Below are 25694 nucleotides of genomic sequence, written 5' to 3'. Positions count from 1 at the left end.
CACAATCCAGTGGCACGGCGAGATCATCGGAAAAAAACCCTAGATTGACATAATGACGTAATCGATTGTTCCGTCGCGCGATACAAACACGTTATAATATTTCCGTCTTTCTCCTCTCTCTCCTTCTCTCTCTCTCTCTTAACCCGCTTTGGATTCGGAGGAGGAGATGACGGGGTCTCGTCTCATGGGTGGGGTCTCCCGTCATTAAAGACGTAAAGATGTCCACGAGAGGGTGACCCTCTTTTCTGGAAGACAAAGCTCGTGAAAGGACACACGCTGATCCCCATCTTTCAACTTCATCAATTTGGGGGGAAGAAAAAAAAGGGACTTGTGGGGATGCATGTGAGCAAACCTAACTCTCTCCAACATGGTCCCCAAGTCGATCCTCCAAGCCACCAGCAGTGCCCATCACTCTCTCATGTTATCACATTCCAGATCTCGCTCGTCTTCCCCCTCCCCCCCCCCACCAGCTCACCTCGTGCTTTTCCTCCCTCTGTTCTCTCCCCCACCGATTTTCTCTGCTTCGATGTCACTGTAACGTCATTCCAAGTTTGCCCTCCATCCATGGAAGTTGAGACAGCTCTGCATCGGTCCCTCTTCATCTTTGTTTCTCCCTCTAAGCTTGATCTGTTCTGGTATCTTTAAGCAGTCTCGTTACCTCCAGTGATTATGGTTCGTCAGTGTCGTCGGAGTGTTAAAGAGAGAGTTAGGATAGGAATGTGTCTTTTGCTTGTGAGGAAAATATCGTTACTAGCTAGTCATAAAGGGGTTTGCTCGAAACTTGCTGTCGTGGCTAGTCGTGACACCGATTAAAATGCCTAGAGCAGCATTTTTTTGGTAGGTGTAGGGTTACTATTGAGAAAGAAGAACATGCCGTGTCGAAATTAACGGACCGTTATCTCATATTAGTAAACAAGAAGTTAGTCGCTTAAGATTATGAATAATGTACTTGATTAGAAAATGAATGAATTAAACTCCTTTTGATCTGAAAGAGGCAAATCGGAATCGGCCGAGTCGATCGCGAGAATTTCAAATCTGCAAAAAAACCCACCATCAGTGCGATCGGCTCTCGCTCTTCCATGCTTCTATAGCAACTTTTCTGAAACACGCGCTGTTTCCGCCGATTCAGTGGTGAGAAAGAAAATTACGTCAGTATAGCTGAAGGACGAGAAACATCTGAATTCTCCAATCGGGTCCGTCCAAATCGATCGAGTTCGCTCGCTCGGGGATCACGACGCATGGCATTGATCACGTTCACACATTGCATTTTGCTCCAAGAAAACACTATATCCAAATGAATTTTCTTCCTTTCCTTTCCGCCCTTTGGATAAGAATGGCAAAAAATTATAAGGGTGGGGAAAAAGATTGGCATCTGCAGTGTGTGTTACTATCAGGCAGCACAGCAGACTTTGTAAGTTAGCGGGAGCAAATGGGCCTTGTTGTGGAATCTTGGAACCTCCCCACCCCCCGCCATGGAAAAGTCGAGTTTTGGCAGTTACCGGGCAGACACCGTCGTCGCCGCTGTCGTCGCCGCCGACTATTATCCCCACCTTCTACCGCGGTCCCCACTCCTCCTCCTCCTGACCCCGCGACACGTCGGAGTCTCACCGCCCTCTGCGCTTCCCTCACCCACGTGTCGCTTTATCAACCCCCTCCTACTCCTCTCGGACAGCGATATTTTGGACGTGCCCAAAAACTCGTGACCCCGTCAAAAAGTTTGATGTATTCAGAGATAACGATATAAATAATCCTTAAATTTTGATCTAATATGTAATGTGACCCTCAAACTTTCAATTTGTTCAATGCGATTTTTTAACTTTAGCCCGATGTACATTTTTAATTTATTTGATGGATCCTTAAATTTTTGGTACATATTCATTGGTCTTCAATTAATTTAAGTTTATGGATAACATCAAACATTTTCATATAATTCAAAAGACTAGTTCGAACATGTTCTAAAAATTCAAAGACCATATTGAACATTGAGCTAAAGTTCAGAGATCACGTTGAACAAATTGAAAGTTCATGGGCCACATTGCATATTTGGCCAAAATTCAGGGATCATTTGTGTCATTTTTCCCATCTATTTACAAGCTGGACTCGACTCAACACGATTATAACCAACTTATAATGTGAGCTCGGCCTTAAATTTTGAGTCGGTTTTTACGCTCGTTAAACATGTCTCGAAAAGGTAATCGGAATACGATTAGGCTCGCGAGTTTCCGAGGCTCTGAAGAGCTCGAGCTTGACAAAATGCTACAGCAATTCGAACTCTATAGCACGACTCCAAAAAAAAACTAGCCGGACTTATGACCTGAGGGTGACGCCAGCGTGACGCATGGAGTCCCGCCAAATGGGGCTCGGGTCAACCGGGGCGCCAGGTGGACCCGGGTTAACCCGTCAGAGAGGCCACTTCGTCAGCAGTCACGAGGCTCCGAATGGCGTCGTCCGTTGCTTTTTCGCATGTGAATCGTCTATCCATCCAACCCTTTTCGTTTTCTTTTTTTTTTTTTCAATCGCGTTTCTTCTTCCTTGGCTAGAAATTGACATCACGCAACTTTTCATCATAATGTAGAGAGCTTTTTTTACACCCAAAACTTGATTTCTTTTTTTTAGGCGAAGAAAGACCGCCCGTGTATATAAAAAAGCATATAAAATCCGTCGTCGAGCGAATAGGATACTTCAACGGTTATTAGCATCGCGGAACTTTGCCCAAAAAAAAAAACGGAAAAAAATAAACCTCGAAATAAAAAATGGGATCGCGGAATTCGTTTCGATTTGAACTACGGACTGGCAATGTAATGTAGGAGAAAAAGAAGTAAATGGATTTGATTCTATCGAATTATCGGTCACTTTCTGCAGCCGTGCTGTATACATATGTAAATTATCAGAGATTTCGACGCGGCTCTTCAGAGGCGGTACGCGCTTGGGGACATGCCCTGGAGGACATGGTGTCTTCATGCGGACATGGACCGTACGTGGTCTGAAAACTAGAACCCTTATTGTAGACATTTCTTCCGTGGAAAGTCAAAAATGGTAGCGACGATAGAATTCGTCATCCTGTTCTGTTTGCCTTGCGAGCGTGATCCGGCACCGACGGGGCTTTTCGTAATTGACAAGGTCAGACGCAAGCATATACCTATAGCTTTTCCCCACAATGGAAAAGGCAATAAATTTAGTAAAAGATGTTTCGTGAGGCTTTATTGATGTGATATGAGTGGGTCTAGCAACTCATGTCAATTGACGAGTTTGGGGTTATATTGAAAAGTGCAATTTAGCACGGGGTAGGAACCAATTTTATGCTTGGTGCGGACGAATCTCGACCGTCGATCCAATCATAATAATTTTTGCCGGACCTCATAGACAAGGTCAATGAAGCCATTCCCCTTTGAAAAATCTTTCGTTGCAAGAAGGATCAAACCACACAACGCATGTGTCGAACGCGATGCGGGCATGGTTGTGTTGACATTGTTATAGCACCTAATGAGACTGAAGGTGATGGCGTGTGAGGTCAATCGCACGCATGATTTTTCTCGAACATGCATGGATGTTTCGATGAAGTAGAGCATGTAAAACCAAGGTTTTTGGTACAAAGCTTCGAATCCTAAACCCATGGAAAACCAGATGAGCAATGCACACCGGCATGAATCGAAACCGAAATGATAAGAGCTTGCTAGTTTGGGCTTATCATTCAACCGATCCTTCGTGATCATCAACACTTGGCGGATGATGGCTAAAAGGAAAGCTTTTAGCCAAAGCACAACACAAAAGTTCGAGCAGAACTGGGAATGTCAGACGTGACAACAGGTCATGTCAAAGTCCCTCCTTTTCTTCCACTCTCATGAACTGTGTCCCTCCACGAGCAAAGGATCGGTCCGAAGTCGTCGTTCTTTTACCAGGTCCACTGCATCATCTGCACGAAGTCGTCCCTTGCTGGACCCGGGTCGGTTTGACGATTCCGCCATCAAACATTCCGTCGCTTCCAGAAGCTCCCCGTTCTTCTTCTTTTCTTGAAGCCTTCGAACGAGTTTTTCAGCAACGATGGAAAGTGAGGAGACGTTTTGATGATGGGTGAGGTCGACGTCGAGAGGCTTTTCGTGGCGATAATGGTGGTTCAGAGTTGGCTCTCATTATGATTTGGATGTGGAAGGACGAGAAAGAACACCCTAGATCGAGGGGTAAGTTGACTTTCACGCGGCAGCGTGGCCGACGTGCACCGCCGGCTCCACGCGAGATCAAGATGTGTCCTCCATGGATGTGCCCTTTGCTTTCCGGAGAGTGAGGTTTAGGTAGGTGGTGCGCGTAAATGAAGTCATTTCGAATATAGAAATCGTCATGCTTTAAGCTTTTAGAAGAAGTTAGTCGCGCATTTGTTGTTGTATTAATTCCTCGGAAAAGAATAATAAAGTGTTGTTAGCATCGATAGAAGTCTCATGTTCACACATTGTTTTTTTCAATCGCTTGTGAATATATGTGGAATGTGGATGCACTTGAATTAGGTGTGTGGATGGAAGTGTGCACTTATAGGTCGATCGGGCATGTTTCTATAAGGAAAAGATTGTTCCGAATAACCGCGAAATGTGTACCTTATTTTCCGTTTTTATTGTACTTTTGAGCAGTAGAGCAGATCTTGCTTAAGTTTTAAGTTTGAGATTGACTTTTAAGCTCATGAGAAGTTCATGTACATTGGTCGAGCAAGTCGAGCTCGAATACACTGGCGTCGGTCAAGTCAAGTGAACCTAAATGAGGCTGAGCTTTGTTGTGGTTCCGGTTAATTAGACCTGTGTCAAAATGGGTTATAGACCAATTTCTTAATCCATATTTGATGAGCTGAATTGTTATATGAGTTAGTTATATTTAATAAATGGATTTAGAATGGTGAAGTCCAGAATAATATGAGTGTTAAAAAGGTTCACAACTTACTTAGACACAATCACCTCTATGCCTCATTCTGTACTATCTCTCGTACTTGCTTACTTCGTACTCTCACTTCAGTTTGGATATGAGTTTTTCTATATTGGGTTAGTATATAAGTGTTTAAGCAACATATGTCGGGGCGGGGAAGAGTTGGATCCAGCATATAGTCAAAACGGATTAAATGGGTTAATTTGGGTCAGACCATTTTCGACTTAACCCAAAACCAACCCGACCCACCCATTTGATAGGTCTACTTCGAGCCAAAGTCCAATCCACAATAAAACCAGTTAAGCACGAGTTTTGGTCGGTAGGCTTCTCCATATCTTGACGTCCGTTGCTGTTGAGGTAACTCTTCTCCAGCTGTCCTTTTGCTGAATTCAGATTTCACGTGCGGTGCCCGAACAGATCTGATGGAGAACAGAGAGACTTAAATGAAAAGACTTAGATGGAGGCGAGGCGTGGTGTGTGAATCCAAGATTGTAGGCTGTGGTTAGTCAAACAACACACCGGTTGGTTAGATCTTAATTATGGGATGAAATTTTTTTGTCAAGTGAAGAATTCGTAAATAACGAGGTTGGCCTTTTGTATAGAGCCACCAATAATATTTTGCTTGACATTATCAGTATGATCTCTCTTTGTGGAATACAGCAAATGCCAATACCAAAACATGCTTAATTTCACTATGCAGTAATCTCTCTATTTCTTATTACCAAGATTTTTCGAGATGACTTATTACACGGGCCGTAGAGCACATGGACTCGATTGATCTCGGCCGTAGAATCGTATAGGTTCACGTTCAGGGTCGACATAGATCGACGGTTGATATGCTCCGGGCTCATATGCAGCGGACGAAATAGGAGCGATCGTGACTCCGGATCGAACCCGGGAAAAGCAAAAAAGTAAAGAAAAGAGAAGAGAAAGAGATTACATTTCCCTCTTATGAGCAGCTTTGTTGGGTATGGCAATCTTCTCTTGCGAACCCTACTTGCTTTGTGAGGCCCGCCAATTTAGGTCCAAGGAAAAGAATTCCTTTAGACCAATGGCTTGTCCATGAATGTTTCAATAATGGCCCAACCAGAGATTGACAAAATACAGTGTCCGCATAAAAGCGATGATCTTCAAGTCTATTTCTTTTTGGGCTAAGATGACTTACCAATTGGCAGACACCAAGAAGGTACGAGCTCCACTTCCTCGATCGACAGTTGGAATGAACTAAGCACCCACGCTTGGTCGTTTGGTTACCAGCTAATAACACCATTCGATAGTTGCACATATGCATATGCATTTCTGTTTCTTTTGTGTTATGAGCATCGGCGATATAGTGTCATGCTGACGTGGCAAAACCGTGTCAATCATGCCTCCATGTCTTTGTTTGCAAACACAAAACAACAAAAAGTAGTGACCTGCCTTATATACCCTAGACCCGATTATTCGTCCGGCCGCTCGATGGGCCGTATAGGCCCATCGACCCTATGGACGGGCTCGAACACTTAGGCCCATTAGTGCCAGATTAAGTGGTCCCTTGAAATCAAAGGCGGGCTTTGACAAGGGTCCTATGCAAGAGAGTGGGCTCGACCATATAAGCCTGAATGTCGAGCCTTTTTTTTCCCGGGGCAGGGTCGGTCCAAGCTTACCCAACCAAACCCTCTTTTTGATTGAGCTCAATATTTATTAGGGGTGAGTATCGGGTCCGGTTCTAGAAAGTGATGGTCCGGTTCCCGGTTCAAAGGCCAGAACCTACATGAGAACCGGTGTCCCAACAGTCACCGATTTAAAAATGCATCGCACGCGGTTATAATGTGTGTCTAACACATGGTAAATATGACTAGAAAAAAGATTAATCGTATAGTAAATGTGTGTCGAATTATGCTAAAAAATTCATTCTCGCGTCAAAAATGTCCCAAATATGATAAAAGCATTTTATTTGTGTAAATATGTACAAGATGTTATAAACACTTTTTTCCATATGGAGAATCAAGCCGTGTAGTCTTCAACATAAAGAAACAATAATATAACCACTTGACCGACACATGTTTTTATTGTAAAATGGTGTAACGATGATATTTTATAATAGACGAATTGATTTTTTCTGGACAAAACAAAAATTGGACCAGTTCGCAGACCAGACTGGAACCGACAGGGTCAGTTCCTAGTTCTAGGCCGGGAACTGATCACCCCTAGAATATATATAATCTCATGTCAAAAGACCAAAGCATGGTAAAATAAAAAAGGGTTAATATCACGAAAAATCCCAAACTGGTACACACTCCAAACTAATTTTTTGACCACAACAAATCTCAAACTGGTATAATTGTGATAAATTTACCAAAAACTAATTTTTTGACCATTAAAAATCTCAAATTGGTACATTTGTGACAAATTTACCTTCCGTTAGTTTCTGTTAAATTGAATTAATACCACAAAAAATCATAAACCGATACACTTACAACAAATGAATGGTAAAACATAAAACTAGTACATCAGTCAACTGCCGCGTGTTATTCAATAAAGCAATTTGATGGTAAAATTTAACGGAAACAAACTAAGAGTAAATTTGTCAGAAGTGTACCAGTTTTGGGTTTTTTGTGGTCAAAAAATTTATTTGGAGTAAAATTATCACGAATATATCAATTTGAGATTTTTCGTGGTATTAATCCTAAAAGAAAATGATAACTTCTGATGACACTTTCCATTAACGTGGTCGAGGAGCATGGCTTCTAACATATCTTATGATGTGTCTCACCGAATTAGGAGCAATGCACCAAGAGCATGCCATGATCAATACCTAAGAAGGCAACATAAGATTGTCAGGTTGTCATGTTTGAGTCTTTAGAGTAAAAATTTCGAAGAAAGAAAGATAATGCGTTCAAAATTATTAATCAAATCAACGAGGAGGTGACAAGTGTCCATCTCCCTACCACAAATCCTGCGAAGCCTAGATAGACTATAGGCATGTGAATACACAATAGACATTATTAGACACGAAACAGAATATACGAGGTGCACGTACTTTTTTACACGAGGATAACATAATTAAACGGACAGCTTTTGCCTCTTTGATTGTCTTTCTTAATCGTACTACTAATCTAAACCTAATCAAATCTACAACAGTCAGTGCCCATATAATTATCAATTCTGCCGCTTCGATTATGATCATGACGCGTGGAAGATCGCTATGCTTAAATTTAGAAGAATGATTCGCATGCACCACTATGAACATTGCACTTTAATAGGAGTCATTACCTTTTTGTAGATATCACATAGCGCATTCTTAACCACACGCAAAATTTGAACGAGAGAATAAATATGTTTATTGAAAAATGAGAAAACATGAAAATGAAACATGATTCTAAGATAAAGAAATAAAAGTAAGAGCCAAAAAAAAGCACTTTCACGGCTTGCCCAATTGTCATTGTAATTAATCTTATGGATAACAACACAAATAATCATTAAACTTTGACATAATGTGTAATGTGATCTCTGAACTTTTAAAATGTTCGGTATAGTCCCTGAACTCTAATCCAATGTGCAACGTAGCTCCTTAAACTTTTGATTTGTTCAATGTGATTCATAATCTTTTCGTATATATTCAAGTCAGTCCCTATCTTATAAGAAAATGTTTAATGTCATCATTTCATTAATTTAAGCTTAAGGACGACATTGAACATTATCACATAATTCAATGACTAAATCGAACATTTATAAAAAAATTCAAGTAACACATTGAACAAATAGCAAGTTCATAGATGACATTGTAAATCGAGCTAAAATTTATGAACTACATTGAATAAATTAAAAGCTTATGGATCATATTGCATATTGAACCGACGTTGATGGACTATTCATGTCATTTAATTTGATTTTATTGCACGAAAAGTTCTCAATTTCCATAAATGCAATATCTGTTATGAGCCATACACTTAATCAACATAAACAAAAAAAAAACGAAGAAAAAAAATAAAAATAAAAGAGAGCTAGCTCGAGGCCCGGTGCGAAGGAACAGGTGGTCAACCGCGCACGTGACGAGGCGCATCACCGCCTCAAATCGTGTCCGCTCGCCATTGGCCGGAACGAGCGGAGCACGTGCACCCCGCATCGCTTCCCCCTGCCTTCCCCCACTCGTCTGCGATTTTGAACAGGGGCAGGGATCACGTGGGCGGGCCCCACCCCGCCCCGCGTGGGGTGGGGGACCGGCCTTTGCTTGTCAGGCGGGCGGGGGGGGTGGCGCGCACGAGCGCTCACATGGACCGGAGGCGTGCGGACAGTCACCGGCGGACATGGAGGCGTGTCCCCACAAATCTCCGGATTTCGCGGCCGAAGATCCACCGTCGCTGCGGGGGGCCCCCCCACCGAGGCGGCCATCGGTGACTCGCGGAGGGATTGACGGCCGAGATCCGCAGCAGGTGACAATCTTTGATCGCATGTTACTCGTTCCTCCTCAAGATCCTCCTCGTTCAGTCCCAACAGTCACGCAGCCCTCTCGGTAAAGAGATTGGGAAGTGGGGCCGGAGAGTGCTAGATCTGGTGTTCGATCTTCATGAGCATCGCGCACACATGTACGTCGAAGAAGTTCTCATCGAGACGAAATAATAATAGTTCATGCTTTGCATAGTAATGGAATTACGAGAAAAAGAAAAAAAAAAGAGGAGAATAAATTTGAGAAAAGGAAAGAGGAGAAATGAGAAAACAAATTTCACTTCCTTTTTTTTTCTCTAATTTTGAAATCATTGAATTGGCAAAGGAAAATGCAATTAGGAAAGATTCCGACCGTTTAAATCTCGTCACAATAATATGGAAAAATTATTCCCTTGACTTCTCAAAGACCAATTCATTTCTCCTATAATGTCGATGGGAATCATATTCCCAATGTTATATTATTGGCATAGACCTGCACCTATAGAAGCTCGTGTGACATGAATTCATATGCAATAATTCGACCGGAAGAAAATGATTAAGAGCCCGACTCCGGCAAAGTCGAGGTCGGTCCGGCTATGGCCCAAAAAGAAGGGGCAAAAAAAACAAAAATCCCCTCATCGAAGCGATTCACATACTTTGACATTTTTTTTGCTAGAAACATACTTTGACATTATGCCATGTCGGAATGGAGTTTCCGAAAATGCACTTGTCCGGTGAATGTACCGTGGCGTTTCTAGAGAGGGAAAAAAGCATTTTACGGGTCCCGATTTTTCCACCATTTTGTATCTAGAGGAGTTCAAATCTCGTCCCGTCGCGAAAATTCATCTCGACACCGATATTTTAAATCGATATAACAGTGCTAGTTAATGCACGTCCGCGACTTAAAACAGCTTTTCTCCCGCTTCCCTTGTCTTCTCCTCTGAATGCTCAAAATCCACTGGACCCAGCACCAAAAAGTTGACCGCAACCGTAGGTCTCGAATGTCCCTATTAAGCTACTAATGGTTACCCATTGACCCCATCTGATTTTGTGCACTAACCAAAACAACTAACTCCACCCACATAAAATAAAATAAACACACCCAAAAATTAAAGACCATTCAACTTCCTAGAGCCCCACAAATGCTCTCAATCTCAGCATACTTCCCGCTCTTCAACTAAGAGGAAAATTTTTGCGCGGTGATCTCTGGTAAAAATATTTTCCAAAAATCGAACACTTGTATCGCCCATAAAAATCAATAAACGGAAGATATTTAGACATGTATTACTATCGATAATAAAAAGATTATTCGTTGACTGATATTTTGAGTGATGTAAGCGATCGATCTTAGGAAAATATTTTTTAAAATATTTCTTTTTCGCGAAATAAATGAAGCTTAAAATGAGAAATTTCTTTCGTGAAAAAATTAAAATAAAAAAAAGGGTGATGGGGCTCGATACGATCTTATGGGAAAGATTATTTGGGGTTAAAATATGTGGAAATGGGACAAGTGAAAAGCATCGAAAAGCCGACACCATAATCTTCCTGCGTAACGTCCGCACCAACCGTCGATGTGTTCGTTAGTGCCCATGCCCTTTTTGGTAATTCCGCCAACTTAACCCACAAGAAAAAAAAAATCAAATAATATCTAATTCCGGTCCTTTTTTCCGACCAAAAACAAAAGTCATGTGCCATTTCTTTTCTTTTCTCTTTTTAAGAAAATAATAATAAAAATAATAATTTTCATCTATCAGAGAAGTACCCACTTTTAGCCCTGCGAAAAGCCTTTCGGTTAGATTTGGGTGGATTTTTTTGTAGTGGGGCAATTGAGTTTTATGTCACATCTCCAAAAATAATTTCCAAAAAAAAACCAAATTCGTTCATTATCCTCTGCAAATGTGGTAAATTTCTATCGATTCAAACGACGACGGGTTATTCACGGGAAATCTAGAAGTTGGGGATAATAGCAAATATTTGATTAAGGATATATACAACAAATATGAAAGGTTAAGATGTTTGCAAGTAAATGTGATCATTGGGCAGTACCGACGTTCGGGTCTAGTCTGTTGACTAAGCCTGTATGTAGTATAAAATTCACGTACGAATGCAATTTGGTCTGGCTTTCTCGTGTAAGGAGTTTGCCTAAGCCTGCACATTTACCCTTTCGAGCCTCTCGTGCCCCCGCGACCGGACTCTATTCGCAAATTGCCCTTATGGAGGAAAATATCTAAATGCTTCCAAAGGTCAGCAATCAATTCATCTAAGTGAATAATCATTTGCCGAGTGCTATTAATTACATTTTCTTTTCAAAAAGATTGAAAAACGAGTCGAATAGAAACATCATATGCACCTGAAAATCTATTCTCATGACCAAGAGATGGACTTAGATATCCTCGGCCGCTAGGTCGTCATTGTATTTTCGGTAAATTTTTCGCGTAAAAATTTATAGATCTCGACTCAAGTTTTGATTCTTGTTCAAATTTTCAATCCGCCCCCCTCAAGTCAAAACTCTGCTCTGGCCATTGCTTTGCAAGCAATGCTTGGCGCGTTCAATAATGACATTCGACATCTTATATTTTTGGCCAATGCATATACCATTTCATACACAAGAATAACGAGACGGGGTCGCCACGTGCCGAGCCCATAGAGCGAGCTCATCAATTAAAAGGGAATGGAAAATTAGAATCATCGGCGCATCTGGTCGTTCATTTGCACGCTCCACGTTCGGATTCGACAACCTTTTTTTCTTGTCTCACTCGACGACTCTATCATTGAAGCCATCTTTTAACTGTTTTGCTGTGGTTGATTGCGATGTGAATCAAACTCCAAAAGATCAAAAGGGGTTAATCATAGTGGCTTACGTCCCAACTTTTTGTCTATAGCATTTTGGCGCACACGTGCTAATGATCCCTACAATATGGATTAAAGCGAAACCCCATTTTGATTTGATTAAGGCCCTTGATTAGACAGTTTAATTTTTTAATAATCCGACCCCCACGATGCCATTAATTTAATAAAAGCAAAAGGGTGTTTTTTTTTTGTTTTAAATTGTTGGATTCTTATGGAAACCATGCGTGGTTGCCAGAATTGCGATGATCAGAACTTGGAAATCTTGCAATTGTCCCTTTTCCTCGTCTTTTTACCTGTAGATGAATGGACGAAACTCTTCCTCTTGGATTGTTGCTAACAGACACCGTGGAAATTTGATGAAGCCTTGTCTGAATTGCCTTAAAAAGTGGCGAAAAAAAAAACCATCCCGCTTAATCATATCATATGTTAATTAAGGGTGCCCCAAAAAAAAAAAACCGCCCTAATCGAATCGGACAATAGATTTCGGGTCTTTTTCGTGACGGCGTCGGTTTAGTTTTGGGTCAGGTCTCTTTCTGTTTCCTTTAAAATCATTTTTTCTAGGCAATTTACGAAATTTTTGGTTCATGTCGATTCAGTTCGGGCGGTTCTTTTTTATGGGAAAAATACCAAAAAAATTTTAAATCTATTACATTGGTATTAATTCAGTCATAAAATTTTCAATTGGACCAATTCAGTCATAAATGTCAACGTCAGTGTCAGTCGTGCCATATAGGACAATCGGCGTCCATGTCAGCGTTTTCTGATCTAAATTGGCTGGATTGACTGAATTAGTTCAATGTGAAAAAGTTCAGAACTAAATTAATCAAATTGAAAGAGTTGAAACTGAATTGATACTAATGTAATAGATTTATGACTTGTTTTGTACTTTTCCTTTTTTTTTACACCCCTACAGTGCTCGACTCGACATGGTGAATGTTTTCTGGTAGCTCCGCTTTCGTTTGCATCATTTGAGAATGAAGACAGATTCATGGAAAAAGTGATTGGAAGACACTCGGCAAACAATGTCTTTAGCGCAAAATGTTGAATTTTGAATTCAAGATGTCGCCTTTTTTTTTTTTGTTTATTAGCTTTCCGGAAATCAATACATAAAAGAGAGAAAAGGCCAAAAAAAAAAAAAGAATTAAAGGAAGCAAAGAGAAATCTTCCTTGATTTGCGCTTTTTTATCTTTTTGTATCCCTGATTTGCGCTCGGCTCGCGCATGGAAAGTGAACGAAATGTCAGAAGACTAAAACTTTCTTTCCCCACCATTTTCAACCAATGGCATGCAACTCCGCGGTCAACGTTTGACCCACATTTCTTTTCTTTTTTTTTTTCCTTATTATTTTCCCTTTTTTTTTTGGAGGGGGGGTGTGGTGTTTTTTCAAGATAGGTTGGGGGGAAGGACTGACAAAGTTCTAGTGAAGGAGTTACTAGGAAATTGCAGGGCCGAATCGAATTATAGGCGTGGATTTGGGCTGACTTCCCAATAACTTACTATTTCGTGCTTCGAAATTTGCATAATTACTCTAATTAATCAGATCCAACCTAATGTACGAAGTCAACACCTGATTTCTCCACTGAATTCTTTTACCTGGGGAACATCAAGCTCAGCGATGAATAGATCCAACGAGGTGATATCTTAATGGTTATTCAAACCTCGGATGAGAGAAACCTCGATTCACCCTTCACTTTTGTACGGAAATCAATGGTATTAGCGAGCAAACAAGATCACACGTTCCTCTTTTCTTGTAACTTTCTTTTTCAAAAAAGACTCGAGTCTTGACTCGAGATGATTCCACTCGGACGAATTCTGGTATAAACATATGCCGTACGCCTAAATTCATAGACAAACTGGCTGATACCATATGCCTAAATTCGAATATCAATTGATCATGTATTACAATCTTTTTCCCCAGCTCGAGATACGCGATCCCGTGGCTGAGCGATTTCTCAGGTGGCTTCGTGTGGACAGAGAATCGATACTAGGGTTGTCTCTTGTCAGTAAGTTTAATCAGATAAATTGAAGTTTCAGGATGCTGTTCGAGCTGTCCCTTGTCAGGCCCGTTCTTGCCGGAGAAGTGTCTGTTAAGATTGCACCCACAAAAACAACTGTGCAATTTGGCAAGTGACCACGAGGAAATCAATTCCAACGAAGCGAAGTAACTTCAGTCGCAAGAAGAACCTAACAAGTTAGACCTCAGTCCATAACATGGTGGAAATAATATACATATTCTTCTTGTGATTTAATTAAGGGGAAGAAATAACAGTGAGGGAATCTGAACAAACTAGGGTTTGGCTTCGATTTTGAAATTAAGCTGCGAGTCAACGTTCCTAGATTGACTTTATTATTGGAAATTCGTGACAACATTGGGTTGTCCCCAAGAATGAGTTACGTACACTCCAGAGAGTCGTCGTTTCAGATCAGCATATGTCTTGTTTATATTTTGCGGTCAAAGTTCCGTTTGGTACAAGAAAGTCAAGATGAATATTACTTCATACAATGTGTATGCAAACCCTAGCAAAAAGGGTTTGGCTGGTGAACATAACACCGCTAATTTGGCTCGAGGGTTGCTCGTCAAAGATTGAATCGAGTCTGATTTCCATTTTAATCCGTAACACATTGAAGAAAAATCAAAGGTCTTACTGAACACAGGTAGGATTCCACTTCCCCCAGTTGACAACACCCGTAGGAGGGTCTCAAAAAATGCATGTCCATTTGCATTTTCATGTTATTAGGGATTAAGCAGGTTTAGGGGGCTTCCATAGCATAACGCTTTTCAGCTCGTGTGTTACTTGGTTCCTACACTTTTCGCGGGTGCAGTTGTTCAGTACCATTTAGGACCAACTTCGACCGTTCCACGCACGGACTAATTTTTTCCTAAAAGCACCCGGAGTAGCGACCTTTTGGAGAGGGAGACTTTAACTTATGAATCGAGCGACATGTAAGAGCCTTTTTGATGTAGTTGCGTCCCAACCGCAACTCACCGTGTTGTAACTACGCCGTGAAGTACTGTAGTTTGTATGTCTAGTGATACGCGTTTTGAAGCTATTGGGATGCCCTTTATCGTAACTGGAGCTATGGTAGGGAAATTATGCTCGATAGCTCATAAGTCATCTCTGATTTGACGCGTAATTCGGCCGTCACATAAAAGAATTCTTATCTTAATCCAACCACGTTATATTCGCATGGAAACGTTATACTTCTACCGGAAATTGCACCATATCAAGAAGATCAATCCAACTACAAAAAGCTTAGGTAGAGACACACTAAAAGAACAAGATCTAAATGGATCATCTACATCTAAATCTAAACGAAAGCAAGATCCAATCCTGTGGTAGCAACGTCGTCTGAGTCTAGGCGCCAAGGGGGTTACTTAGCTGTCATTCTCATTTCACGAGGGAGCTATTTGGGGGGAGGCTCACCGGTGACTGTGGCCCCCGTCCGAGTCGCTGCCGTCGCCGTGACAAAACCGGTGCCCACCGGCCATCGCGGAGCCATGCTCCCCTTTGACTTTGTCGCCATGCGCGCGCGGCGTGCCTGCCCCCTCCCCATTATTTTTCCCTTACTTTCTCGCCCTTTTAGCCCCCACCAAATTTTATGTTCTTTCCTCTTTTTTCTCCGGTCAATATTTTAATTCGCACTTACTTTCGTAAAAGCAAAAAGAGAAAAAAAACTCGCAAAATAAAAAAAAAGGACAAAATCGAAAAAACAAAAGAGAGAGGGAGTCAATCAACTGAGATTTCCGACCTCTTTTCCGGCGGCGACCGTTGATTGCGGTTGGAAACATTAAAAACCGGTCCGAACGAGGGGGGCCCACCGCGTCTTTCTCTCTCTTTTTGTTTTTTGACCGCATCTGCTTTTGTCCCTTCTCTCTCTCTCCCTGCTGCAGCGCAAGTGCCCACGGTTCTGCGGAATATTTACGGGGAATGCCATCCGATGCGGTTTGGACTGGACCGTCCAGTAAACAGGTAGGTTTTTTACCGGTTGCTGTCGGTGGACTTTGAGGGCCCTTTTTTTTTATAATAAATTTTTTTTTCTAATTAATTAATTAATTTAATTGGTTTTTCGTTTTCAAGAAAGGGAAGATATTGATGGGCGATGGTGTGCTGTTTGTCGGGTTGTCGGGTTCCGATCCCCGGTGTGAGTACAGGTCAATCCGGTGGACATCGTTCTAAAGAGAACATGTTAGTTGTCGCCCTGGTGGCGCCATTGGAAGAGAAACGGCAAGCTCCGATTTCTCCATCATTTCTCTTATAAAAAAATCAGGAAAAAATATCGGAAAAATCGTAAACTTATCACATTTGTGCCGATTTAGTCATAAATCCTTCATTGGTGCAAATTTAGCTATAAACCTTTTGACCTGGGGTCAATTCAATCCTTTCAACTAATTTTGACCAGATATTATTGACGTGAACGTCGGCTGGTTACTCAAGCGAGGCTAGCCCTTGTCGGCCGCCGGAGGAAAGAGGAGGAATAAAAGAGAGAAAAAACGAAAAAGAAAGATAAAAATAAAAAAAATCGAAAATTATTAAAAATATTATTAAAAAATTTCTACATCAATGCTAGCCGTGCCACGTAGGCCGGTTGGCATCCACGTCAAAAAATCCGACTAGAATTAGCCGGGACAACCAAATCGGTTCTAGGTCAAAAGTTTTAAGATTAAATTGGTACAATTAAAATGTTTAAGACTAAAAGGGCATTATAAGTTTATGAATTTTCCGACACTTCTCCCTACAAAATCACATGATCATATTTTAGACTTTTGAGCATATTATAGATCTTTTTCTCTCTTTTTAATCTTATGCTGGCCGGATAACATTTTTTCGGGCACCCGAATGTTGTTTATCCCATTTATATTCCGAAGAAAAAATTACCCAATTGTGAATCCTTACACGGGTGTGCACCGAGTAATGTGTCAATTTGATCAAGTAACACGAGTTCACTTAATGGTTTCTCGTAGGTCGTAGAGATCTGGTGATATGCCGTCTTTTTGTGGCCAAGTGGGATGGCTAGTGTTCCGACTTTCGGCTTCCAATGGTAGTAGGTTGAAGCAAGAGATCATTCGCTAGTTATAAGCTAACATAGCAACTTTGATAACTTTACCATCGTGCTCTGCCAAGAGATTCCCAAAATGGTTGGATTGGATGGTCTTTTGAATGAGATCCCGAATGAGATCCCCAGACAATTGTATCTAACTGGGACCTGATATCTTTAATTTGAGGGGGGCACTTTTGGGCGCGTTAGTAACTTGCACATTACACTTGCGCAGCTAGAGCATCAGCTCGAGATGGGATCATAAATGCATGTTGCGGCCGAACCGAATGCACTCTTGCGAATCGAATCGCTCGTACCACGTGATATGTTGATACGGGGCATCACACTCGACCAATCATAATGTCCATTAAGGTATCCGGGGCATCAAATATGCTTGGAAGTCTTGACAAATAATGACATCTGTCAAGATGAATAGCATCGTGTTAATCTATCGCATGACATAAGTGACTAAGGTGATACAAAGTTTCGTCATTTTCGTGAGGGTGTGGCCTCGGGATACCAGTAAACTTAAATTGAAAAATAAGAATAACAATTCAAAAACACTTTGAGAATGGAAGAATACCCATTTTAACAAAATCATTTACTTCAGATAGTGAATTTTAAACCTACAAAGTACATTCGATAAGACTCGACAGGTATCCAAACATCATTTTCTTAGGGAAAATGACACAAACAGTCATTGAACTTTGGTTTAATGTGCAATGCGGTCCCTGAACTTTTAATTTCTTCATAGTTCATAAACTTTAACCCAATGTGCAATGCGATCCCTAAACTTTTAATTTGTTTAATGTCATCCATAAATTATTTAATCTCTGAATTATATGAAAATATTCAATATAGTTCTTCTATTAATTCAAGTTCAAGAACTACATTGAATATTTTAATATAGTTCAAAAACTACATTAAACATGTACTAAAGGTCTAGGGACTATATTAAACAAATTAAAAATTTAGGAATCACATTGGACGTTAGGTTAAAGCTTAGGAACTACATTAAACATATTAAAAGTTTAGGAATCAAATTGCACATTAGGCTAAAGTTCGAGAACTATATTAAACAAATTAAAAGTTCAGAGATCAAATTGTACGTTAATTCAAAATTCAGTAGCTGTTTGTGTCATTAGCTCCTTTATTTTTTTAACATTCTTCTTGGGTTAATAATAATTCACCCTTGGCCCCTCCACGAGCAGCGATGGAGACTGCTCGACCGCATCTCAAGCTCTTGAATTAACCCCATATGCCCCCACGATCTAAACATGGAGAGAGAGAGAGAGAGAGAGAGAGAGAGAGAGAGAGAGAGAGAGAGAGAGAGAGAGAGAGAGAGAGAGAGAGTTTTGCATGGAAAATATGAGCAGCATTCAACACCATATAATAGAGAGCTCAAAATTTCGTGCGTATTTTACACATGCTTGATGGAATGTTATACCACAAGTTACAACGATTAGTCCCCGTTCAATAAGGTTCGGGCGATATAACTTTAAGGTTTGGGTCGACCGGTCTGGTGGAGTCGCAACGAAGCTTGTCGAACAAAATTGGTTTGAATTTCGAAAAACACCGCTTGAATGCATCTCAAGAAAACTAGTGCCTTTGGAATACTCGTTGTCGTGCGGTTCATTTGGCTCCATCATTTCCGTATACAAAAATACGAGTAAGTGGTGAGGATAAGGGCATGAGATTTTACTTTTCCAGGCGAATTTTGGGCTAAGTCAACGCTCTTTTATCTCTCAAACTATCAAGATTACGTAAATTGGTAAGACGATCGAGACAGCCTTCACCCCAAAAATATACAGAAGCCCGGGATGTGGCTCCACATCGGCACGTATCTTGTCGGGGTAAAGTTTGCAAAGAACTTTCGCGTGTGACTAACCCCTCTTCGCCCCGACTTGCATGACTTTGATTTTTCCAAAGACAAAATTAGTCAATACCCCCAAAAAATTAGGACTGTGCAAAAGAAATCGTGCGGAACGGTTCCCAAGGCACTAGTCTAGTTCTAGGTTTCAAAAAATTGGAACCGGTGATTTTTTGTCCGATCTCCGGTTCCATATGTGGAACCGCCTACCTGGACAAACTGTATCGGATCGATTTTTTTTATATCTCTTACAAATCCTTGAAAAGTTTTAAGCACGGATGGCTCTTACCCTATGCTCGTCTCCTATCGTGAGCTTCGTGTTCATCACTCTTTCACAAACCCTAATCATATTCTTCATGTTCATGCCTCTTGTGCTTGCTCGATTCTCACACGCTACCATCTCGCCTGAATCGCTTGCGTCCCTCTCGCTTGACTCTCAATCACTCTCTCACTTGACTCTTAGATGCTCCCGATTTAATCGGGAACCGGCCCCTCTAGTCTGGTTCCCGGGTGGTCTGGTTGGTTCTTAATTTCTGAATAAGAATCGGATCACTCGAGAACTGATCACTCCTAAAAAAAAAATACTTTCCCATTTTGTTACACGAAGAACGTAGTTCATTCACGACAAGAAGGGGTGCCGATATCGCACGGAAGATTTGCGAAGAGGCCCCATGGCCGCACCAAACCCTTCTTTTTGGGCGATCGCATTGATGATTCGGGCAGCCTCGCAACTTCCCCGTGCAGCGCCAAAGAACCAACGTCGCGATCTGCGCTCCCTCAAACAGGTCAAGACCCTTATATTCAAACTTAGGTACGAACAGGGATCGCGCTCGACTCTCGACCGATCTTTAAACGAATCAAAATACCCGATTCGAGCAGCAGTAAATGAATCCCACCCCTGCCTTTCTGCGCATGAATGAACAGGCCAGCGCGTAAAACTTTTCCTTTTTCTGATGTGCACATTTAAATCTCCACCGACCCTTGCTGTAAAAAGCCATCTCCAAGTGTGGGGGGCCACTTTCACATGGTTTCTCTTTCTCTTCCTCTTCCTCTTCCTCTTCTCTCCCAACCGCTGTCAAGCCATCCGAAAGAGAAGTAAATGGACAAAATTTGGTCATTCGGCAATACTAAATAATAATGAATTTGTGTTTTTTCTTTTGTTTGCCTTTATTGAGGGTCTTCTTCTGCTTCTCTTCGATTATAAAGACGCTCCAGCTCCCCCTCCTTTCTTCCCAACCCCTCCTCCCTCTCTCTCTCTCTCTCTCTCTCTCTGTCTCTCGCTCTCACACTCTGTCTTGAGTTGTAGTAGAGTCTCTCGCTTTTGCTGTTTTCTTTAGCGGGTTGGTTCGTCAGAAATTTTTAGCTGGTGAACCAGAGCCGCATTACCGATTTATCTTCGGGAGGGGGGGCAAAGTGAGATTGATTCTCTTTTGTGTTTTAGAAGCTTGGGGGAGCATCTCATTCTCCGTTGATACGCACAAAAGTGCTTCGGTTTGTCGCAGCACATTCGCATTTGCCTCTGTTTTCCGTTTGTTCTCTGATACGGAGAAGATGACGCTTGCTCTGTGTCCTCTGTTTCTCGTGCTCCTCTGGAGTCCTCTGGCTCTTGGCGGGCATGACTATGGCCAAGCTCTGTCCAAGAGCATCCTCTTCTTTGAAGCTCAGAGATCTGGTTACCTACCCAGCACGCAGAGAGTCTCGTGGAGAGCCAATTCCGGCTTGAGCGATGGAAAAGCGAGCGGGGTAAGTTAGTCACTCTCGCACCGCACAAGACTGTATCAACCTTTACTCTGTTTTTTTAATTGCCCTTGCTCATGCCAATTTAGGTAGGTCAGAAAAATCACTTCTTTTCACAAGCCTACCGGTCCTTTCGAACAAATCTCAGATACCCATCACACCGAACATAATGAATTTTAACATCTCACAAGCTTTCAAAAAATTTGGTCTCACCCCATCATTTGGGATTTCAATGGTTTCCTCAGGTGGATCTGGTGGGAGGGTACTACGATGCAGGGGACAATGTGAAGTTCGGGCTCCCCATGGCATTCACGGTGACAATGATGTCTTGGAGCATACTGGAGTATGGCAAGCAAATGGCCGCGAGCGGTGAGCTGAGCCACGCCATGGATGCTGTCAAGTGGGGCACTGACTACTTCATCAAGGCTCACCCTGAACCATACGTCCTCTATGGAGAGGTATATTACCCTCGTTAATTACAACCATCTGTTTATCCATTTTACTTATCAGAGACAGAAAGATGTTGATCAGAGAGTCAATGGGGTTCAACTTATTGTGGAGAATCACGAAATATCCGCGCAAAGTTGTGATTTTTTATTCAGTTTCATGCGGCATCATCCCCTCTCTTGCTGTCGCTATCAATGGGATTATCTTGCCCTTTTTGCTGCTATAGACATAAGCTTAACTATGTTTTTTTTTGTGTTCATGGCGTTTTTTTAATCGGTTTTATTTAACGGTCCGAATGATACGTGGTTAGGTGGGAGATGGGAACACCGACCACTACTGCTGGCAGAGGCCGGAGGACATGACCACCGACAGGAGGGCGTACCGGATCGACCCGAGCAACCCCGGGTCCGACCTCGCCGGGGAGACCGCCGCCGCCATGGCCGCCGCGTCCATGGTCTTCCACTCCTCCAACGCCGCATACTCCGGCGAGCTCCTCCGCCACGCCGAGCAGGTTTGACTTTCTCGCTCCCCTCAGATCTCATAGCCCTCCAACTATTTCTATAGAATGTTTTGGCCATTATAGTTCTCCAATTATTCACCGCAGCGATTCAGCTCCGTTTCTTCGTTAGAACACTAAAAATGGAAACAAATTACATTATTTACTTATGAATAATCTGGTTAATGAAAATTTGAATTGATGGAGGGAGACCTTGAGAACTACAGAGAACGGAAGTGGCCGAAAGGAGGATCGAGGCCTTAGCGCCAAAAATTCTAAAGGGAGACCGAAAGGGACACTCGTCTACGAGTGCGTAGGTCGTGTTTAGCGCACGTTAGCAGCCAATACTTTTAAGGTGGTCCCGTCCCAGCATCGTCCTTTTCACCTTTTGACACTTTTTACTTTTCCCAGCCATTATTCACCTGATCCGCCGCCGTCATAGGGCGGCTGAGCAGCGCACGTTAGCGAGAGCGGTGGAGGATAGTAGGCAGGAAGTTGGAAAAAAGTTTTACCCTTTCTTGTCAGATTGGTCGGTGCACGCTTCGTTCTCTTTCACGCGTGTCGCATTACTGAGACCAGAACCTCGTCTAGTAAACAGTAAATCAATTACATTGTCATGAAACATGAAATGGGTCTAAGCAACGGTCCACAACACGCTAAGTATCTCGTGAAAAAACACCCATCATGGACATAGATTACGGTAACTTCTGATGCTTGCTTAGCTTGCAGCAGTAAGTGGCGTGCGTGATTATGTTTAGCGTAAATCGAGAGCAGAGTACAGTACACTTAACGCTGCAGATTAGCAGCAGCTTGATCCAAGCGCTGACCCCGGCGCATAAGTTGGATCGCGGGAGGCGATTCTTGCGCCCATCACGGGTCTCTGTCCTTTGGACCGTACGCTAGCTTTCGCGTTCAGTTCTGATTAATCTCGACCATAATAAAATACTGCCTTAGTTTAGTTTAGTTTAGTCGCGGTGATAACCTGAGCACGTGACCTTCGTCACGTGATAGCTCGCCCGTCGGGGTGGTGCGCGGCAGCTTCTTCGATATGTGATGTAAATCAATTAGATGACGAGTTAATTGTCGAAAAAACAGCAGAAAAATGGACACTTTTGTCGGAAATTTTGTAATTTTTGCTTATTGGTCCTCCGAAGTTCTTGCTTTTTCCCCAATCCGAGAGATCTTTCCTTGATTATGAATGCTGCGGAGATTAGTATGATCGATCTAAGTTTTGTTCACCGTCTTTGGTTTTTCAGCTGTTTGAGTTTGCGGACAAGTACAGGGGCAAATACGACAGCAGCATTACCGTGGCCCAGAAGTATTATAGATCAGTCAGTGGGTACAATGTACGTATTTCTTATAAAAATACCCAATTAAGCGGTTTTTCTTTTTTTGTAATTATTTGCTAGAAATTGGTAATTTGTTTTTTGAGGTTTTACTGAATTTCATTATCTTCTTTTGTTTTGGGGTGTGAAGGATGAGTTGCTGTGGGCTGCTGCATGGCTGTACCAAGCCACCAACAACCAGTACTATCTCAGTTACTTGGGCAACAACGGCGACTCGCTGGGCGGAACCACTTGGGGCATGACCGAGTTCGGCTGGGACGTCAAGTATGCCGGTGTTCAGACACTCGTCGCCAAGGTACTCTCTTGATACCATGGTTTACTTCCTAGTAATTCGTTTTGCTTCTGTTGAAAATGTAAGGTCTTATTTACAGGACAATGTTAGTGAACGCTGATGATTCATTACTTATTCGAATTCGGGTTGGGAAAAAAATGTCCTAAGTACTGCATAGTTCGGCACATAATCGTGTCCATTTTCACTTTCGCTCGACATTTCTTGATAATGTTGTTCCTTTTTGCTTCAGTTCCTGATGCAGGGGCAGGCTGGGCACTACTCGTCGGTCTTCGAGAAATACCAGCAAGAGGCGGAGTACTTCATGTGCTCGTGCCTCGGGAAGGGGTCGAGGAACGTCCAGATGACCCCCGGTGGCCTCATCTTCCGCCAGAGCTGGAACAATATGCAGTTCGTCACGAGTGCCGCGTTCCTCATGACCGTCTATTCCGACTACCTTTCTTCCTCAGGCAAGAGCTTGCAGTGCTCGTCCAGCAGTGTTCAACCATCGGAACTCCTCTCCTTCGCGAAATCTCAGGTAATACAATCCGTCTGATTGTCATAGTGACTTTCTGATCTTCATCTTTTGCCAGTGCTGTGTGATTTATAGTCGCTGATATAACCAGTTAATTGAGGAAAATGTGAGAATTTGATGTTTATAATTGAATCTTGTTATAAATCAAGATCCAATGAAAAAATATTTACTCCGTGAATGTTGAATATATGCAGGTGGACTATATTCTGGGAGACAACCCCAGAGCCACGAGCTACATGGTTGGCTACGGGAACAACTACCCGAGGCAAGTCCATCACCGGGCGGCTTCCATCGTGTCCATAAAGGCCGATTCTTCCTTCGTGAGCTGCCGAGGCGGATATGCCACATGGTTTAGCCGGAAAGCGAGTGACCCCAATCTCCTCACCGGTGCTATCGTCGGTGGCCCTGATGCATATGACAACTTTGCTGATCAAAGAGACAATTACGAGCAAACGGAGCCTGCCACTTACAACAACGCACCGCTCCTAGGCATATTAGCCCGGTTGAGTGGCGGTCACGGGGGTTACAATCAGCTCCTTCCCGGTACGTGACATATCCCATTCTAACAATAGAATTTGATCATTGAAAGTTGGGAGTTGTTCAGACAAAAGCAATGCTTTCGCATATTTCTGCTTCTGATGAATCTGTTTTCATTCCATGCAGTGGTTGTTCCTGCGCCAAAAGCAGTCGTGACCAAGCCAACTCCCGCTCCGGGTACAATTTCGTCCGCCTCCCCTCACTAACTGTGAAATTAAAGATTTTTACAACATCCTGAAGCAAAGACGAAAATTTTCCTTGATTAATGCTGTGATTCCATTAGCTTACTCTGCACTGTCGCTTTCTTGATTCCAGTAACAACTTCCAACCAGTTGTCCGTCGAGCAGAAGCTAACGGCTTCATGGACCGCCAACGGAAAAACATACTACAGATACTCGACGGTGGTGACCAACAAGTCGGACAAGACCCTTAAATATGTCAACCTTTCGATCTCCAAGCTCTATGGTCCTCTGTGGGGACTAGCCAAATCTGGCGACTCATACGTGTTCCCTTCCTGGATCCAATCCTTACCTTCTGGGAAGAGCCTCGAGTTCGTGTACATCCATGCTTCGCCTCAGGCGGACGTCTCCATTTCAAGCTACACTCTGGCATAGGAAGATAGTTCAAGCTTCAGAAGACATTGCACAGTTTTTCTGGGTTCAGGGATGTAAAGAACTGTGCAGCCATACTTGTTGCATACGGTCTCGGAAGTTCTCGGTTTCTTTCTTTTCGAAAATGTTTGTCTTCGCTTCATGGTGTCGGAACCCGTTTCCACTTGGGTGTCAGGTGGAAACCAAGCTGAATAAGGGCGAGGCTCGAAGGACGAAAGGAGTGAAGAGACATCATAAACGAGAGTGCTCATCCTCTTTCCCCTCTTACTTCGCCGGTTAAAAGAGAAGAGTCTGAGATGTGCACAGCAAAGAATGGTTTGCTGAGGAGAAAAAAAGGGCTTCCTTATAGTTCGCGAAGTCCTTTTGTTTCTTAAACTTGTTACTTGTTAGATGTTTTTCCTTTCTTGTGATTCTGTTGTGTTGCGAACCTTTGCAACAGCTTCTCTGTTTGTTAGGATATTAATAGTGTTCTGCAAAACAGTTGTATCTATTCGGTTTTTGAAGAATTTAAGGTATGAAAGTTTACTTTTTTGCTAATTTGAAGAGAGGTGTTCCCGTGTCGACTTTTGTTCATGAATTTCCAGCACTCTGTCACAAGAGATCAGCAAGTAGTCTCCAACACAATGCTGCTGTCGTAATTGTCAATCTT

At 42.4% G+C, this 25694-nt stretch overlaps 1 protein-coding gene across 1 annotated transcript; it reads left to right on the top strand.

Annotated features, from left to right (window-relative positions):
• The first annotated feature begins 20287 nt into the window (after window positions 1-20287).
• LOC115688470 (endoglucanase 6-like) lies at window positions 20288-25170 on the top strand. Its single transcript, XM_030614295.2, has 9 exons — window positions 20288-20811; window positions 21051-21263; window positions 21563-21763; window positions 23005-23094; window positions 23225-23389; window positions 23616-23900; window positions 24092-24440; window positions 24561-24611; window positions 24750-25170. Exons 1-9 carry the CDS (start codon window positions 20620-20622, stop codon window positions 25046-25048), a joined length of 1845 nt encoding a protein of 614 aa, XP_030470155.2. The 5' UTR covers window positions 20288-20619; the 3' UTR covers window positions 25049-25170.
• The last annotated feature ends 524 nt before the right edge of the window (window positions 25171-25694 follow it).

Source organism: Syzygium oleosum, unplaced genomic scaffold (genome assembly GCF_021117445.2).
Source record: "Syzygium oleosum isolate NSW1041296 unplaced genomic scaffold, Sole_v2.1 Sole_v2.14, whole genome shotgun sequence".
NCBI classification, from domain to species: domain Eukaryota; kingdom Viridiplantae; phylum Streptophyta; class Magnoliopsida; order Myrtales; family Myrtaceae; genus Syzygium; species Syzygium oleosum.
The sequence above is the reverse complement of the archived record's forward strand: the minus strand, read 5'-3'. Positions and strand labels throughout refer to the sequence as shown.

What these genes read in the sequence shown, in the direction of transcription:
- LOC115688470 (XM_030614295.2), top strand. Translation starts at nt 20,620, where the DNA reads ATGACGCTTGCTCTGTGTCCTCTGTTTCTCGTGCTCCTCTGGAGTCCT. An exon ending in GCGATGGAAAAGCGAGCGGG is followed by an intron (nt 20,812 to 21,050) that starts GTAAGTTAGTCA and finishes TGGTTTCCTCAG; the next exon opens with GTGGATCTGGTGGGAGGGTA. An exon ending in TTCAGACACTCGTCGCCAAG is followed by an intron (nt 23,390 to 23,615) that starts GTACTCTCTTGA and finishes TTTTTGCTTCAG; the next exon opens with TTCCTGATGCAGGGGCAGGC.